We start from the raw sequence: 15,922 nt of genomic DNA, 5'->3' as shown, positions 1-15,922 counted from the left end.
AGCCCAATACTCACCTAGGGACGACCGCCTTAAGAAGGCACATGAGCAGCCATCACCGAGCCCAGTGGGAGCAACGGAACACACAAAGCCACACTGCAGGCTCTCACCGTCCAGCCTCGTCTTCTACTTCTCCTTCTCCTCTCTCCTCACAATTGTCCTCCACTCCACCTTCCATCACGCCAAGCTCACATTTTTCTGCAAAAAGGCAGGCTTCCGTGGGCCTAATGTTTGAGCGTAAAAAAATGATGACGCCGGATAACCCTCTTGCCCAACGGTTGGCGGCTGGCTTGTCAGAACTCATAGCCCGCCAACTACTGCCATATAAACTGGTGGACTCGGAGGCCTTTCGCAAATTTGTGGCCATTGGAACACCACAATGGAAGGTCCCAGGAAGGAAGTATTTCTCAGAGAAGGGCATCCCAGAGCTATATGGCCATGTTCAGCGGCAAGTGAATGTATCTCTGGCACACAGTGTCGGTGCCAAGATACATCTGACCACAGACACGTGGTCTAGCAAACACGGGCAGGGAAGGTATATCAGTTTTACTGCCCACTGGGTGAACCTTCTGACGGCCGTCAAGCATGTAACCCGTGGCACCCGTGTAGATTTGGTTTTACCGCCACGGATTGCATGCAGGCCTGACTCTTCTTCTCCTCCTCCTACTCCATCCTCCTCCCTCTCCTCCTCAGCTGCCTCCTCCTTTTCCGCTGCTAGCGTCTCTTCCACTGCACCGCCCAAGCTCCCCAGAACCTATTCCACATGCCAGGTGAGACGTTGCCATGCCGTGCTGCGTCTGTTGTGCCTGGAAGCAAAGAGCCACACTGGCCCGGCACTCCTTTCAGCTTTGCGTTCACAGGCAGATGAGTGGCTAACACCGCTCAATTTGACAGTTGGTAAAGTGGTGTGTGACAACGGTGCCAATCTGCTTAGCGCATTGAAACAGGGCAAAATCACGCACGTGCCGTGCATGGCACACGTCTTAAACTTGGTCGTGCAGCGATTCCTTGTCAAATACCCTGGGGTCCAGGACATCTTGCGGCAGGCAAGGAAAATCTCGGCCCATTTCAGAAGATCTTACACGGCCATGGCTCGCCTTGCTGACATTCAGCGGCGACACCATCTGCCGGTCAGACGTCTTATTTGCGATTGCCCGACGCGATGGAACTCAACCTTCTATATGCTTGATAGGCTGCTCCAGCAGAAACGTGCAGTTAACGTCTACCTGTATGAACTCTGCGAAAGAAACGGTTCTGGGGAGCTGGGTTTTTTTTCACCGCGCCAGTGGCTGCTCATGCGCGACACATGCAGACTTCTGCGGCCATTTGAGGAGATCACCAAACTGGTCAGTCGCAGCCATGGCGCCATCAGTGACATGGTACCTTATGCCTTCTTTCTGGAGCGTGCATTGCGTCGTGTCATTGATCAGGCTGTGGAGGAGCAGGAGCGGGAAGATGAGGAAGTCGCAATGCTGGATGAATTCCCAGGGGGGGCTACTCTATCTGAGACAAGTCAACAACAGGAGTCTGATGAGGAGTCAGAGGAGGATGGTGCCGGGGCGGATGAGCAGGAGCAAGAAGAGCATGCTTTAAACCTTTCTGGGATCCCTGTTGTGCGAGGATGGGGAGAGGAGAATGAAGAGGACGACATTATCCTGGATGATGAGCAGGAGCCAGGCCACCACACCGCTTCCACTTTAGTGCAAATGGGGGCCTTCATGCTCCAGTGTTTTAATAGGGACCCCCGTATAAAAAGCATGAGGGTCAAGGACCAGTACTGGGTGGCAACGTACTTAGACCCCCGGTACAAACACAAAATGGCGGAAATGTTACCGCCGTCGCAGAGGGCTGTCAGAATGCAGCACTTCCAGGCCTTGCTTCGAGAAATGCTGCATTCTGCTTTTGCGTGCGCTGGCAGAGGAGCAATTCCCACTCCCAGAGAAGGATTTGCGGGTACCAATCCAACAGCGCCTGCAAGAAGAGGCCGGTTTGAAGATGTGTTGGTGACTTCGGATATGAGGTCATTCTTTCAGCCGACCCATCGACAGGTGTCATCCGGATCCAGCATCAGGGAACGCCTAGACCGTCAGGTGTCCGACTACATTGGGTTAACGGCCGATGTGGACGCTCTGAGGAGTGATGAACCCCTAGACTACTGGGTGGGCAGGCTTGACCTCTGGCCAGAGCTTGCCCAATTTGCAATCGAACTGTTGGCTTGCCCCTCATCCAGTGTCCTGTCCGAAAGGACGTTCAGCGCAGCAGGGGGGATTGTGACCGATAAGCGTACTCGCCTAGCTCACCACAGTGTTAACTACCTCACATTTCTAAAAATGAATGAGGCATGGATCTCGGAGGAATTCAACACATGTGATCAGTAGACCATGTATATGTCTATAAACAATTTTTGGAATCAAGCACACAGACCTTCTTAATTCATTTGGCTCACTTCCCTGACCCAAAAAAGCACACCGTACTATATGCCCCTACCCTCCTCTTTGAAGAGGTTGAGCGGTGTCATATTTCTACTGGGGCTGCTTATTATGAGGGGTTCCCACCATCCCTGTGCTGTGCTGACTTCCTCCTGGGTGTTCTTATTATGAGGGGCTCCCACCATCCCTGTGCTGTGCTGACTTCCTCCTGGGGGTTCTTATTATGAGGGGCTCCCACCATCCCTGTGCTGTGCTGACTTCCTCCTGGGGCTGCTTACGGTGCTGCTGTCAGCGCTGTATGTCACGGAGCTGCTGTCAGCGCTGTATGTCACGGAGCTGCTGTCAGCGCTGTATGTCACGGAGCTGCTGTCAGCGCTGTATGTCACGGAGCTGCTGTCAGCGCTGTATGTCACGGAGCTGCTGTCAGCGCTGTATGTCACGGAGCTGCTGTCAGCGCTGTATGTCACGGAGCTGCTGTCAGCGCTGTATGTCACGGAGCTGCTGTCAGCGCTGTATGTCACGGAGCTGCTGTCAGCGCTGTATGTCACGGAGCTGCTGTCAGCGCTGTATGTCACGGAGCTGCTGTCAGCGCTGTATGTCACGGAGCTGCTGTCAGCGCTGTATGTCACGGAGCTGCTGTCAGCGCTGTATGTCACGGAGCTGCTGTCAGCGCTGTATGTCACGGTGCTGCTGTCAGCGCTGTATGTCACGGAGCTGCTGTCAGCGCTGTATGTCACGGAGCTGCTGTCAGCGCTGTATGTCACGGAGCTGCTGTCAGCGCTGTATGTCACGGAGCTGCTGTCAGCGCTGTATGTCACGGAGCTGCTGTCAGCGCTGTATGTCACGGAGCTGCTGTCAGCGCTGTATGTCACGGAGCTGCTGTCAGCGCTGTATGTCACGGTGCTGCTGTCAGCGCTGTATGTCACGGAGCTGCTGTCAGCGCTGTATGTCACGGAGCTGCTGTCAGTGCTGTATGTCACGGAGCTGCTGTCAGCGCTGTATGTCACGGAGCTGCTGTCAGCGCTGTATGTCACGGAGCTGCTGTCAGCGCTGTATGTCACGGTGCTGCTGTCAGCGCTGTATGTCACGGAGCTGCTGTCAGCGCTGTATGTCACGGAGCTGCTGTCAGCGCTGTATGTCACGGAGCTGCTGTCAGCGCTGTATGTCACGGAGCTGCTGTCAGCGCTGTATGTCACGGAGCTGCTGTCAGCGCTGTATGTCACGGTGCTGCTGTCAGCGCTGTATGTCACGGAGCTGCTGTCAGCGCTGTATGTCACGGAGCTGCTGTCAGTGCTGTATGTCACGGAGCTGCTGTCAGCGCTGTATGTCACGGAGCTGCTGTCAGCGCTGTATGTCACGGAGCTGCTGTCAGCGCTGTATGTCACGGTGCTGCTGTCAGCGCTGTATGTCACGGAGCTGCTGTCAGCGCTGTATGTCACGGAGCTGCTGTCAGCGCTGTATGTCACGGAGCTGCTGTCAGCGCTGTATGTCACGGAGCTGCTGTCAGCGCTGTATGTCACGGAGCTGCTGTCAGCGCTGTATGTCACGGTGCTGATGTCAGTGCTCTGTATTACGGTGCTGCTGTCAGTGCTCTGTATCTCCTGCACCCTCTTGTTTGCCTACCCTGGTCCCTGACCTTCCCTCTCCTCCATTGCCTTCATTAGCTCCATAGTCCTGAATTGTCAGAACAATTTCCCAAATAAAAAAAAAATGCTTGTAGTTATCGATCCCAAATTCACCTCATACATGTATTATGCTATTGTCCAGGTGGTGGGACTACGTGCTACCCCCTAATAATTACCCCGTGGCCGCAAATTCGACCTAAAGGTTTGCGAAATTCGCCTCCCATTGAAGTCAATGGAGCCCGCGGCGAACGGTCGTTTTCGCGAACGTTTGTGTCCGTTCGCGTTTCGCGTTCGCGAAACGTCCCGTCGGAAGTTCGTCCATCACTACACAACGTATACACACACAGAATAAACATACACACACAGTGAAAAGGTACTGGATAGGTGGGGCAGCTATAATCTTGGGATTTTTTTTTAAAAAGCACAGATTTTTACATACTGTCCCTAGTTTTATTGAGGCTTACAACCCTGATGGGGCCCCTTGGTGGCATGGGGCCCTCTGGCAATGCCCGAATGGTCAGTCCACCCCTGGCTGTACCTCCTGTGCTCATTCTTCCAGAGTTGTGTCTCACTAATACAGGAGGCATGTTACTGGCCGGATCACCAGGTGAAAACAAAGGGGGAGGGAGCCAAAGAAAAAAAAAACGAATGCAGCCACCACATCTAATGACTGGTAAGCTGCAATATTTTGCATTTTTGGTTTGGGGTTTAATACGGCTGTGAGGCCAATCAGTTAAGTACAAGCACTATTCTGATCAGTCTGGATATGATGTAAGCAAATAATACCCCCCATCTTTGTACGGATAGAAGAGGATGCATACAGTATGTCACAATGTATAAAAGTAACTAAAACGACAGAACAATATATAACAAAGACTGACATTACACTAATTCCCATATACTGTATAGATAGAATAAATAATCCCAGAAATAGAAGATTCGCTGTGATTGATTGCAGAGATTTTCCACTTCTCTATCCTCTCCTAGAAGGACGATGTATATGTTCTGTCATCTATACATTTATTTTATATTGAATAAACACTCCGCCCGTCTCGCACCGTCCGGCAGGCATGTGAGCACTTGTCCATCCCAGCGCATATCAATCAAACTCTATGGCAGATCTATAACCAGCAATTCACGCTTTGATACACAGCGCCCGTCACTGCGACAACCAATGACATGAAGGTAAATATTTCCCCAACATTTATAGCCAGGCACTGAGACGTGAAAAGATCAAATACACTCAGGTCAGTCCGTACAACAAACATCTGAGACGGCGGGCGGGTACGGCGGCCAACATTCACTATACACATAAAAGGTCTACAAATCAAAGATATCAGAGATACACTGTATTACCAAAAGTATTGGGACTCCTGCCTTTACACGCACATGAACTTTAATGGCATCCCAGTCTTGGTCTGTAGGGTTAAATATTGATTTGGCCCAGTTTTTGCACCTATAACAGCTTCAACTCTTCTGGGAAGGCTTTCCACAAAGTTTAGGAGTGTGTCTATGGGAATGTATGACCATTCTACCAGAAGAGCATTTATGATGTCAGGCACGGATGTTGGACTAGAAGGCCTGGCGTGCAGTCTCCGCTCGAATGGTTGAGGTCAGGACTTTGTGCAGGCCAGTCAAGTTTCTCCACCCCAAGCTCGCTCATCCATGTCTTTATGGACCTTGCTTTGTGCACTGGTGCGCAGTCATGTTGGAACAGGAAGGGGCCATCCCCAAACTGTTCCCACAAAGTCGGGAGCATGAAATTGTCCAAAATATCTTGGTATGCTGATGCCTTAAGAGTTCCTTTCACTGGAACTAAGGAGCCAAGCCCAACCCCTGAAAAACAACCCCCCACCATAATCCCCCTTCCACCAAATAATTTGGACCAGTGCACAAAGCAAGGTCCATCAAGACATGGGTGAGTGAGTTTGGGGTGGAGAAACTTGACCGTCCAACACAGAGTCCTGACCTCAACCCGATAGAACACCTTTGGAATGAATTAATGCGCAGACTGCAAGTCAGGTCTTCTCGTCCAACATCAGTGCCTGACCTCACAAATGCGCTTCTGGTCAAACATTCCCATAGACACACTGCTAAACCTTGTGGATGGCCTTCCCAGAAGAGTTGAAGCTGTTATAGCTGCAAAGGGGCCAACTCAATATTGAACCCTACAGACTAAGCCCTTGTACACACGGTCGGAGAATCCGTTGGAGTGTGTCCTATCGGAGCGTTTTGTCGGATAATCCGACTGTGTGTGGTCTGCATCGGACTGTTTCCGTCTGAATATCCGTCGGACCAAATTTTCCAACATGTTGGAAATATTTTCCGACAAACTGGTCCGATCGGACATACTCCGATCATGTGTAGAGAATTTCGATCGGACAAAGTGCCACGCATGCCCAGATCAAATTCCTACATCAAAGCTATTGGCTACTAGCGTGAACGTAGTCCCGTCGTAACGAAATAACGTCATCACATCGGATTTTCCGACAACTTTGTCCGACCGTGTGCATGCAACAGTTTCGGACAAAATCCGTCGGACAAAATCCGACGGATTTGGTTGTCGGAATCTCCGACCGTGTGTACAAGGGCTAAGACTGGGATGCCATTAAAGTTTGTGTGTGTGTAAAGCCAGGTGTCCCAATACTTTTGGTAATATAGTGTATCTGGAAATGTAGGTACACTTGGTAGGAAGTACCAGTACCTTGGTAGGGGATCAACAACTCTAACCATTGCACGTTACTGACATTTTCAACATTTTCAATGCATTATGCCGCATAAACACGACCTGGCTTTTTGACAGCAAAGGTCCGACGGAACGAGTCCAATTTGAGAGACAATTCGATCGTGTGTGGGCTCCATCGGACCTTTGCTTGCCAAAAATCCAGCGGACTTTAGAAATAGAACATGTTTTAAATTTTCCCACCGGAACTCCGCTGGACCGAGAAATCCTTTCTTCTGTATGCTAATCCGACGGACAAAAACCGACACTAGGGCAGCTATTGGCTACCGGCTATGAACTTCCTTATTCTAGTCCGGTCGTACGTCATCACGTTCCAATCCATCGGACTTTGGTGTGATTGTGTGTGGCCAAGTCTGTTCATTCAGACAGTCTGTCGGGAAGACTGTCGGATTTAGTCCGTGGAAAAGTCGGGTCGTGTGTAGGTGGCATAAGAGTCAATAAGGGAGGTGGAGGTTTTTTTTTGGGGGGTCTTTAATGTAGAAATATAGGCAAAACTTTTTTTTTCATTTTGAATAGAGTAAGGTTTTTTTAACTATTTTTATTTAATTAAATTGATTTTTTTTTCACTTTTTCTTTGTTTAACTTTGTGATAGCTTTGGACGGTGACAAATGCTCCTTATGGAGACACTGCCGTCTATTAGATCCCTGGTGCCCCCCTTGCCCTTCAAAGCATCTGATTACCCACTTAAGGACTGCCCACCCACAATGTACTGCGAATAGCCGGCCATGCAAGCAAAGCAACATACTGGTACATCATTGCCTGCTTCCACATGCCCCCCCGCTGACACCCACTGTGATTGTACACAGCGGGAGTCTGTCAGCAGGTCCCAGCCAATGATTCCTGGCCAGGACCTGCTGATCGGCTGTGTACAATCAACAAAGAGCTTTGTACAGAGGGAATGCACTTTCTGTTTCTTATCCCTGCAAAGCGGGGATAAGAAACAGAGATATTTAGTAAAAAAATTAGCACACATTACACATAGTTAGGCACACATTTAACCCCTTGATCGCTCTAGATGTTATACCTTCGCAACCAGTGTCATTAGTACAGTGATAGTGTATACTATTATCACAGATCACTGTATAATGCCCCGTACACACGGTCGGACTTTCCGCCAGAAAATGTGTGATCGGATCATGTTGTCGGAAAATTGACGATTGTGTGTGGGCTCCATCGGACTTTTTCCGTCTGAATTTCCGACACACAAAGTTTGAGAGCAGGATCTAAAATTTTCAGACAACAAAATCCGATTGTTTAAATTGCGATCGTGTGTAGACAATTCCGACGGACAAAGTGCCAAGCATGCTCAGAATAAATTACGAGACTAAAGCTATTGGCTACTGGCCTCTTTATAGTCCCGTCGTACGTGTTGTACATCACCGCATTCTGAATGATCGGATTTTCCAAATTTGTGCGACCGTGTGTATGCAAGACAAGTTTAGGGCAAAATCCAGATTTTGTCGTCGGAGTGTCACTGGTGATGTCGGTGGCAGTTAGTCAGCTCCCCCCAGCGCCAGTTAGGCCGCGTACACACGGGCGGACTGTTCGCCCAACTTTGTCCGCTGAACAGTGTTTGGGCGGACAGTCCGCTCGTGTGTGGGCTTTCAGCGGACAGTTTCAGCGGACAGTTTGACGAACAAGGTTTTTCGGAATTTCCGAAAAACTGTCCGCTGAAACCTTGTTTCAGCGAACAGTCCCCTCGTGTGTAGGCTTGTTCGTCAAACAAAGTTGCGCGCATGCTCAGAAAGGATTTTCACGCCGAAAGTTATAATGCAGTGTATAGGACGTCGTATTTTTCGTCCCGTCGTACGTGCCGCTCACGTCATCGCGCACGGTTTCAGCAAACTGTTCGTCCGTCGTGTGTGGCCATGTCCGTCCATGCTAATTTTGAGCGGACTGTTTGCCGAAACTGTTTGACGGACAAAGTTGGGCGAACAGTCCCCGCGTGTGTACGCGGCCTTAGAGTCAGATTGTCTGCCGCAGTATCTCAGTCCCATTATAAGTCACTGATCACCACCATTAGTTGTATAATGATAAATAAATAAAAATTCTGGTATACTGTATATACCAGTGATGGTGAACCTTGGCACCCCAGATGATTTGGAACTAAATTTCCCATGATGCTCATGCACTCTGCAGTGTAGTGGAGCATCATGGGAAATGTAGTTTCAAAACATCTCGGGTGCCAAGGTTCGCCATCACTGGCATATACTGTAGTTAGCAGACACTATAACTTTCACGCAAACCAATTAATATACACGCTTATTGGGATTTTTTTTATTGGATATGATTTATAGCAGAAAGTAAAAATGATTGTTATTTACTGGTATAACCCCTTGCTGCCCAACCTATATATTTATATGTATACTGGGCAGCAAGTAGGTAAAGGGTGCAATGGGATCTGAATGGCTCTTGAGATTTTTTTGTGTGTTTTCTTTACTTAATTTTTTTCCTCCCTTGTACCAATTACAATTATGCTGTAATCTGGAGCTATCCTCGCAGTGACACTAGATGCACCCAGTCTTCTAAATTGAATGACGGCCAGCATCATTTGACCCGCTTCCTCTGAACCCAAAGTGTCATGAACCTGCCACCTGGCTCTGCAGTATCCCATAGCCTGGCTTTACAGTACAACTGGACTGAGTGGTGCTCACAGGTCAGTATATGAGCGCCCCTCTGTCCAAAAGCCCACCTCACAACTTTCTGAGATGGGAATGAGGGACACCTACCCTGTTTCCCCCGAAAATAGGACCTAGCGTGATTGTTGGTGATGGCTACAATATAAGCCCTACCCCCCAAATAAGCCCTACCCTGTTTCCCCGAAAATAAGACCTACAAGGACTTTAACTAGGGCTTATTTGGGGGGTAGGGCTTATATTGCAGCCATTACTGACAATCATGCTAGGTCTTATTTTCAGGGAAACAGGGTATCAGCAAAAGTATGCAGATATAGGACACACCCCTTGCCACACCCCTTAAAGGAGAATTGTCCAATAAAAAAATAAGACTGGTTAAACCCACAAGTGTTTTTTATCACTACTATTCCTTTATATTGGCTTTTGGAATCTATAAATGCAGCAATTTCGCAATTTAGAAATCAGATGAAAGGTTCAGCACTGGGAAACACTTTTTGATAGATAAAAAGTGCATTTTACAAACATCTATATAGATCAGACCAAAATGAGGGACAAATGAGGAGGAATGAGGGACAGTCCCTCGAAATCAGGGACAGTTGTGAGGTATGCCAAACGGATGGACCACCACCGCCATGACACAAGAGGAAGGACCTGTGATGTCATCAGACCAGCCTGCAGACTGCAGGTAAAAAGGTATACGTAGGGTTGGAGCTCAGAGTTGGAGTTCCACTTTGAAATGTTTCTTTTACTGTTTTCACTTCTTTCTTTCAAAAAAGTCAAATAACAAAAATACATGAAAAATAACGTTAAAGACATAGAGGCTTATTTTACCGACCCACCGAGAACAGAGGCAGCGATGGTGAGAGAAGCTTCCACCTGAACCCGCTCGGAGTCGCAGTGCCGCATTAATGCGATGAGGAATTTCAGTCCGCTGGAACTGGCCACGGCACATTGGTTCTTGACATGTGGAACAAAACCTGAACAACACAAGATAGTAGGTGATAGAGAGGAGATCCAGGAGATAAAATCAGTGAATGTCAGTTGCAAAGACTGCAACTGTGTCTAGATGAGAAAGCTGACTCTGCTTTCCTTAAAGTGGACCTGTCATCAACAAAACACAGCAAGATATCAGGGTTTTTGGTCAATTCCAATATAGATTTATAAACTGATGTTTTATATCCATAACCACTTACCGACCGCTGCACGCCGAAATACGTCGGCAAAATGGCAGCGGTGGGCAAATGGGCATATCTGTAAGTCCCCTTTACTTGACGGCACCAGCGGGCACGTGTGCCCACCACATACAGCATGACCCTGGTCCCGCAGACTCAATGTCTGCCGGAGTCCCGCGATCGTCTCATGGAGCCCCAGAACGGGGAGATGCCTATGTAAACAAGGCATTTCCCTGTTCTGCCTAGTGACATGACAGAGATCACCGCTATCTGTCATCGGGAGCAGTGATCGCTGTCATGTCAGTGGTAGCCCCCCCCCCCCCCCACAGTTAGAATCACTCCCTAGGACACACTTAACCCCTTGATTGCCCCCTAGTGTTAGTGGGTACACACGATCAGAATTTCCGAAATGGATTTTGTTGTTGGAAAATTTGAGATCTAGATGTCAAATTTTGTGTTGGAAATTCCGATGGAAAATGTCCGATGGAGCCTACACACAGTCAGAATTTCCGACAACAAGCTCCCATCGAACATTTTCTGTCGGAAAATCTGACCGCGTGTATGCAGCATAACAGGTTTTCTTCTTAAGCCGCGTACACACGGGCGGATTGTATGGCCTACTTAGTCCGTCATACAATCCGACGGACAGTCCGCCATACTTTCGAATGAACGGACTTGACCACACACGGATGCACAAACAGTCCGTCGAAAGCTTGCGCGATGACGTGTACAACACGTACGACGGGACTAGAAATAGGAAGTCCAAGACACAGCAATGCAACCTTCCGCCGTGTAAATCCTTTCTGAGCATGCGCCATACTTAGTCCGTCGAACTAGCCTACTCACGAGCGGATTGTCCGCTGAAACCAAAGTATGACGGACAGTATTACGGAAATTCCGAAATACTTAGTCCGCCAGACTGCACGCTGAAAAAGTCCGCTGAAGCACACACACGAGCGGACTGTCCGCTGAAATGTGTTTCGGCGGACTAAGTTGGCCATACAGTCCACCCGTGTGTACGCGGCTTAAGATTGCCCTGTATTTGGCGCCATCCATCTTCCCATCAGCTCTGACCAGCTTCCCCGTCCCTGCTGAAGAAAATGATGTGTCTTGGGAGATGTGCAGTGTTATTTTTCCGCCACACATAGCATTTTGCTTTTACGGCAAAAAGTTAAATTTTGGTCTGCGCGAGCGGCGCCACGCGCCGTGATACGCCACACAGTCATCTGGGACACGTGACAGGTCCCAGATGACTGTGCGGCGCCGAGGGGAAGTGATGTCACCAGCCCAGGCACTGAAGGAGGCAGACTATGAGGGACCCCCTAGCAACAGGCATTTAGAGGTGACTAAAACATTTTTTCTCCAATTATTTTTTATATTTTTTTATGATATTTAAGCAATTTTTTATTTTTTTTGGTGGCAACACCACTTTAACCTTGCCACATACCGACTCCAAGGCAGATGTGTTGGAGGGCTCGGATGGCGCTCAGCACCACATCCTCCTCTTGCGATCTCAGAAGGCGGACAAGATGGCGGGCTCCATCAGCAGACATCACTGCGTTCCTCACGTCGTAGGGTCCTTGGACTAGAGCGCTGAGACCGCCAGTCCCAATCAAGTTCAGTGTACAAGACGGAAGGGAGAGGAATTCAACCAGCAGAGGTACACCTGGAAAAACAACCCAAAAACATCTGGAATTTAGGAAAAAAGCTATCCAGTCCTTAGATGTGGTTGACGAATTCGTTTTCTTTTCTCAAGCTTTTTTTTGTTTGTTTTATTTTCACCCGCTGATCTTTCCAGCAACACATCCTTTGATACGCTGCATGTTGCGCTCTGACCTCAGAGTCAAGTATTTTGAATCCGGACAGAGACAGTCAACTAGCATTTTGGAAAAATAAAACAATGGCAGACTCCTATTCTTCTCATAACATATTGAGGACCCTCTGTGTGCTACACCTGCCCAAAAAACTGCAAGTATACAGGGAATGTGTGGTGTATCCTGTCCTTCCTCCCCTTGTACTTTGATGTATGAGAGTTGCTATGTAAATACTGCAATTATAGAAGCTGCCGCTGTAAAGACTGACATTCGGTTCCTAAACTTTGGAGATAAAGAGATATAAAGTAGCATTGTTTATAAACATTGCTCAGACTGGAGATAGAAAGATACAATTAAATATTATTTATAAACATTGATAATACAGGAGATAGTGAGATACAAAGTAACATTGTTTAAAATTTTTGGTCAGATGGGAGATAAAGAAATACAAATTCACATTGTTTATAAATATTGATCAGATGGGAGATAAAGGAATACAAAAAAACATTGTTTATAAACATTGATCAGATGGCAGGTAAATAAATACAATATAACATTGATCACATGGGATATTAAGACAGAGGTGCCGTTCAAAATACTCGGAAACCACTAGGAAGTACTCAGAAACACTCAGAGTTACTCCGATCCCGAGTGTTTCTGAGCCTTACGGAGTTCAGCCAAGCTGTCCCCGAGTATTTCTGAGGCTCTCCGGTGTCCCCCACCCCTGGCCACATGCGGTACTGCATGCAATAGAAGTCAATGCGGAACAAATTATTTTCATTTCCATTGACTTCTATGGGGAAACCTCGCTTTGATATGCGAGTGCTTTGGATTACAAGCATTTTCCTGGAACGGATTATGCTTGTAATCCAAGGTTCCATTGTGTATATATAGATATCTATATCTACCCTGTTTCCCCGAAAATAAGACCTAGCGTGATTGTCGGTGATGGCTGCAATATAAGCCCCACCCTGAAAATAAGACCTTTAACTAGGGCTTATTTGGGGGGTAGGGCTTATATTGCAGCCATCACCAACAATCACACTAGGTCTTATTTTCGGGGAAACAGGGTATATATCTATAGATATAGATTATCTCTATATCTATCTATATATATATAGATATATATGAGATATATGAGATTATATATATATATATATATATATATATATATATATATATATATATATATATATATATATATATATCTCACTCCACTGCAAGATTTTCCCGATGCCTTTGTCACAAGGACAGAATAACAGAGACAGTAATAAAAGTATCTCGGGAAGTTGTCTCCCTTCTCCATTCTGTTTTTGTTTCTGTATGTATCCCTATTCAAGAGATTTTCTATAATTTCCTGTATTGACAGGAAGTGAGGGAAAATGTCCCAATCGTGGACACATTCAGTAACAAAAACCTGAATCTCTTACCTTTCCCCATTTTATCCAAAACAAATAAAAGATTTTGGCTGGATTTGGCTTTAAATTCTCTGAGATTAAATTCAGACTGGGATCTTACTGGAAACACACGATGGTTTCCTTCTAGGGTTAGCGCCCCCTCCTGTATATTGGAGGAACTTTCTGTTGACCTGGAGCTGCCAGTAAGAGGAATTCTATACCCTGGAATTACCGGTACAAGTGCAGCTGATAATAATTATGGTTCTGTATTATATACAGGGCAGGATTGGAGCTGTCTGGCGTCTGAAAATTACACATCAGAGAATTGTACGGCTGACTGGTCATCTGATCCGCACCTATCCTGGCAGCCACCATTCTCTGAGCCTCCATCTCGTCCCCTGCCAAGCTCCACACTGCACGGGCCACCGACTCCTGTGTACGCTGAGATTTGCTCCTCCGCAGCAGGTGGATGAGGCTGGATAGATTGCCTGACTCCATGACCCGCCTTCTAGTGTGAGGATTCCCCTCCACCAACCTGAGACAAATACATTAAACCGGGGTTAAAGTGGTTGTAAACGTCAAACAAGAAATATGAACAAAGCATATCCCTCTGTAGTGTGTACTTGTCTCTATTAAGAGCACTAAGTGTTATATTTCGTCCACTGCTTTGTTCCTCTGCTATCATCATGAATCACTTCTGACAGTTTTTATTGACACCATGGGAAAAATGGTGACAGGGGAGGGGCCTCCAGCAGATTGACAGCCTTTTTTTTTTTACCACTGTCCCTGATTTGGAGCAATGTCCCTCTGTCCCTCTGTCCCTCTGTCCTGCATTCCTCCTCATTTTGGTCTGATCTATATAGTTGTAAATAAAATGCACTTTTTATCTATCAAAAAGTGTTTTCCAGAGCTAAACCTTTCATCTAATTTCTAAATTGCTGCATTTGTAAATTAAAAAAGCCAATATAAAGGAATATTAGTGGTAAAAAAAGCACTTGTGGGTTCAACCAATTTTGTTTTTTTGAACAATTCTCCTTTAAGAGGGCGTGGCAATGGGTGTGTCTTATGCCTGTATACTTTTGCTGATAGGTGTCCCTCATTCCTATCTCAAAAAGTTGGGAGGTATGCGCAGTGAATGTGCAGAAAGCGCGCATCTAAATTATGCTATGTAGATATACATTACAGCACAGCAGGTTGTAGTGATGGGGGAATGATCATTGGCCTTTTCTGACACAAGTAATAATCAGTATTTTTTGCTAGAAAATTAATTATAACCCCCAAACATTATATATATATTTTTAGCAGGGACCCTAGAGAATAAAATGACAATTTTTTATTTCACATGGTATTTACGCAGTGGTTTTTCAGACACAATTTTTGGGGAATAAAATACACTTTAATGAATTTTCATGCAAAAAAAAAAAAACACAATAAACACAATATATTACACAGTTTTTTGGTAAAATATAAAAGATGATGTTATGTCGAATAAATAGATACCTAACATGTCACACTTTAATATTGCGTACGCTCATGGAATGGTGACAAACTAGGATACTTAAAGTGGGGTACCCCCTAAAAAAAAAAAAAAATTTAAAGTCAGCAGCTGCTGGCTTTTAATAATCGGACACTTACCTGCCCCAGGGTCCAGCGATGCGGGGGAACGAAGCCCCCCCTCGCTCCCCGCTCCGCTCGCGGCGCCGTCATGCATACTGTGGGCACCCAGCTGTGGCTTCACAGCCGGGCACCCACTGCGCATGCGCGAGCGGCGCAGGGCGCCGTGATACGCCGTACAGTCACCTGGGACACATGACAGGTCCCAGGTGAATGTGCGGCGCGAGGGGAAGTGATGTCACCAGCCCGGGCAATGAAGGCGGCAGGTTACGAGGGACCCCCTAGCAACCGGTATTTAGAGGTGAGTAAAAAAATTTTTTTTTGCCAATTATTTTTTATTTTATTTTTTTATGAATTTTAAGCAGCTTTTAATTTTTTGGTGGCAACACCACTTTAAAGCGGAGGGCCACTCAAAAAATTTTTTTCCTAAAAACAATCCTAAAAAATTGGAGGAAAAAAAAATTTTTTTTTAACTTACCAGAAATGCCTGTTGC

General features: G+C 46.9%; 1 protein-coding gene across 2 annotated transcripts in view; it reads right to left on the bottom strand.

Annotated features, from left to right (window-relative positions):
* Positions 1–15,922, bottom strand: part of LOC143929019 (uncharacterized) — a 58,870-nt gene that overhangs the window by 32,227 nt on the left and 10,721 nt on the right. For both annotated transcript variants that reach the window (XM_077453387.1, XM_077453386.1), the window contains exons 3-5: positions 14,171–14,349; positions 12,051–12,269; positions 10,271–10,408 (exon numbers count right to left, since the gene is read on the bottom strand). In XM_077453387.1, coding sequence (XP_077309513.1) covers positions 10,271–10,408; positions 12,051–12,269; positions 14,171–14,349 — 536 coding nt within the window. The remainder of the gene's footprint in view (positions 1–10,270; positions 10,409–12,050; positions 12,270–14,170; positions 14,350–15,922) is intronic.

The sequence above is a fragment of the Lithobates pipiens genome, unplaced genomic scaffold (genome assembly GCF_037356315.1).
Source record: "Lithobates pipiens isolate NorthernLeopardFrog02 unplaced genomic scaffold, aLitPip1_a1.2 Scaffold_10, whole genome shotgun sequence".
Classification (NCBI taxonomy): Eukaryota; Metazoa; Chordata; class Amphibia; order Anura; family Ranidae; genus Lithobates; species Lithobates pipiens.
The sequence above is the reverse complement of the archived record's forward strand: the minus strand, read 5'-3'. Positions and strand labels throughout refer to the sequence as shown.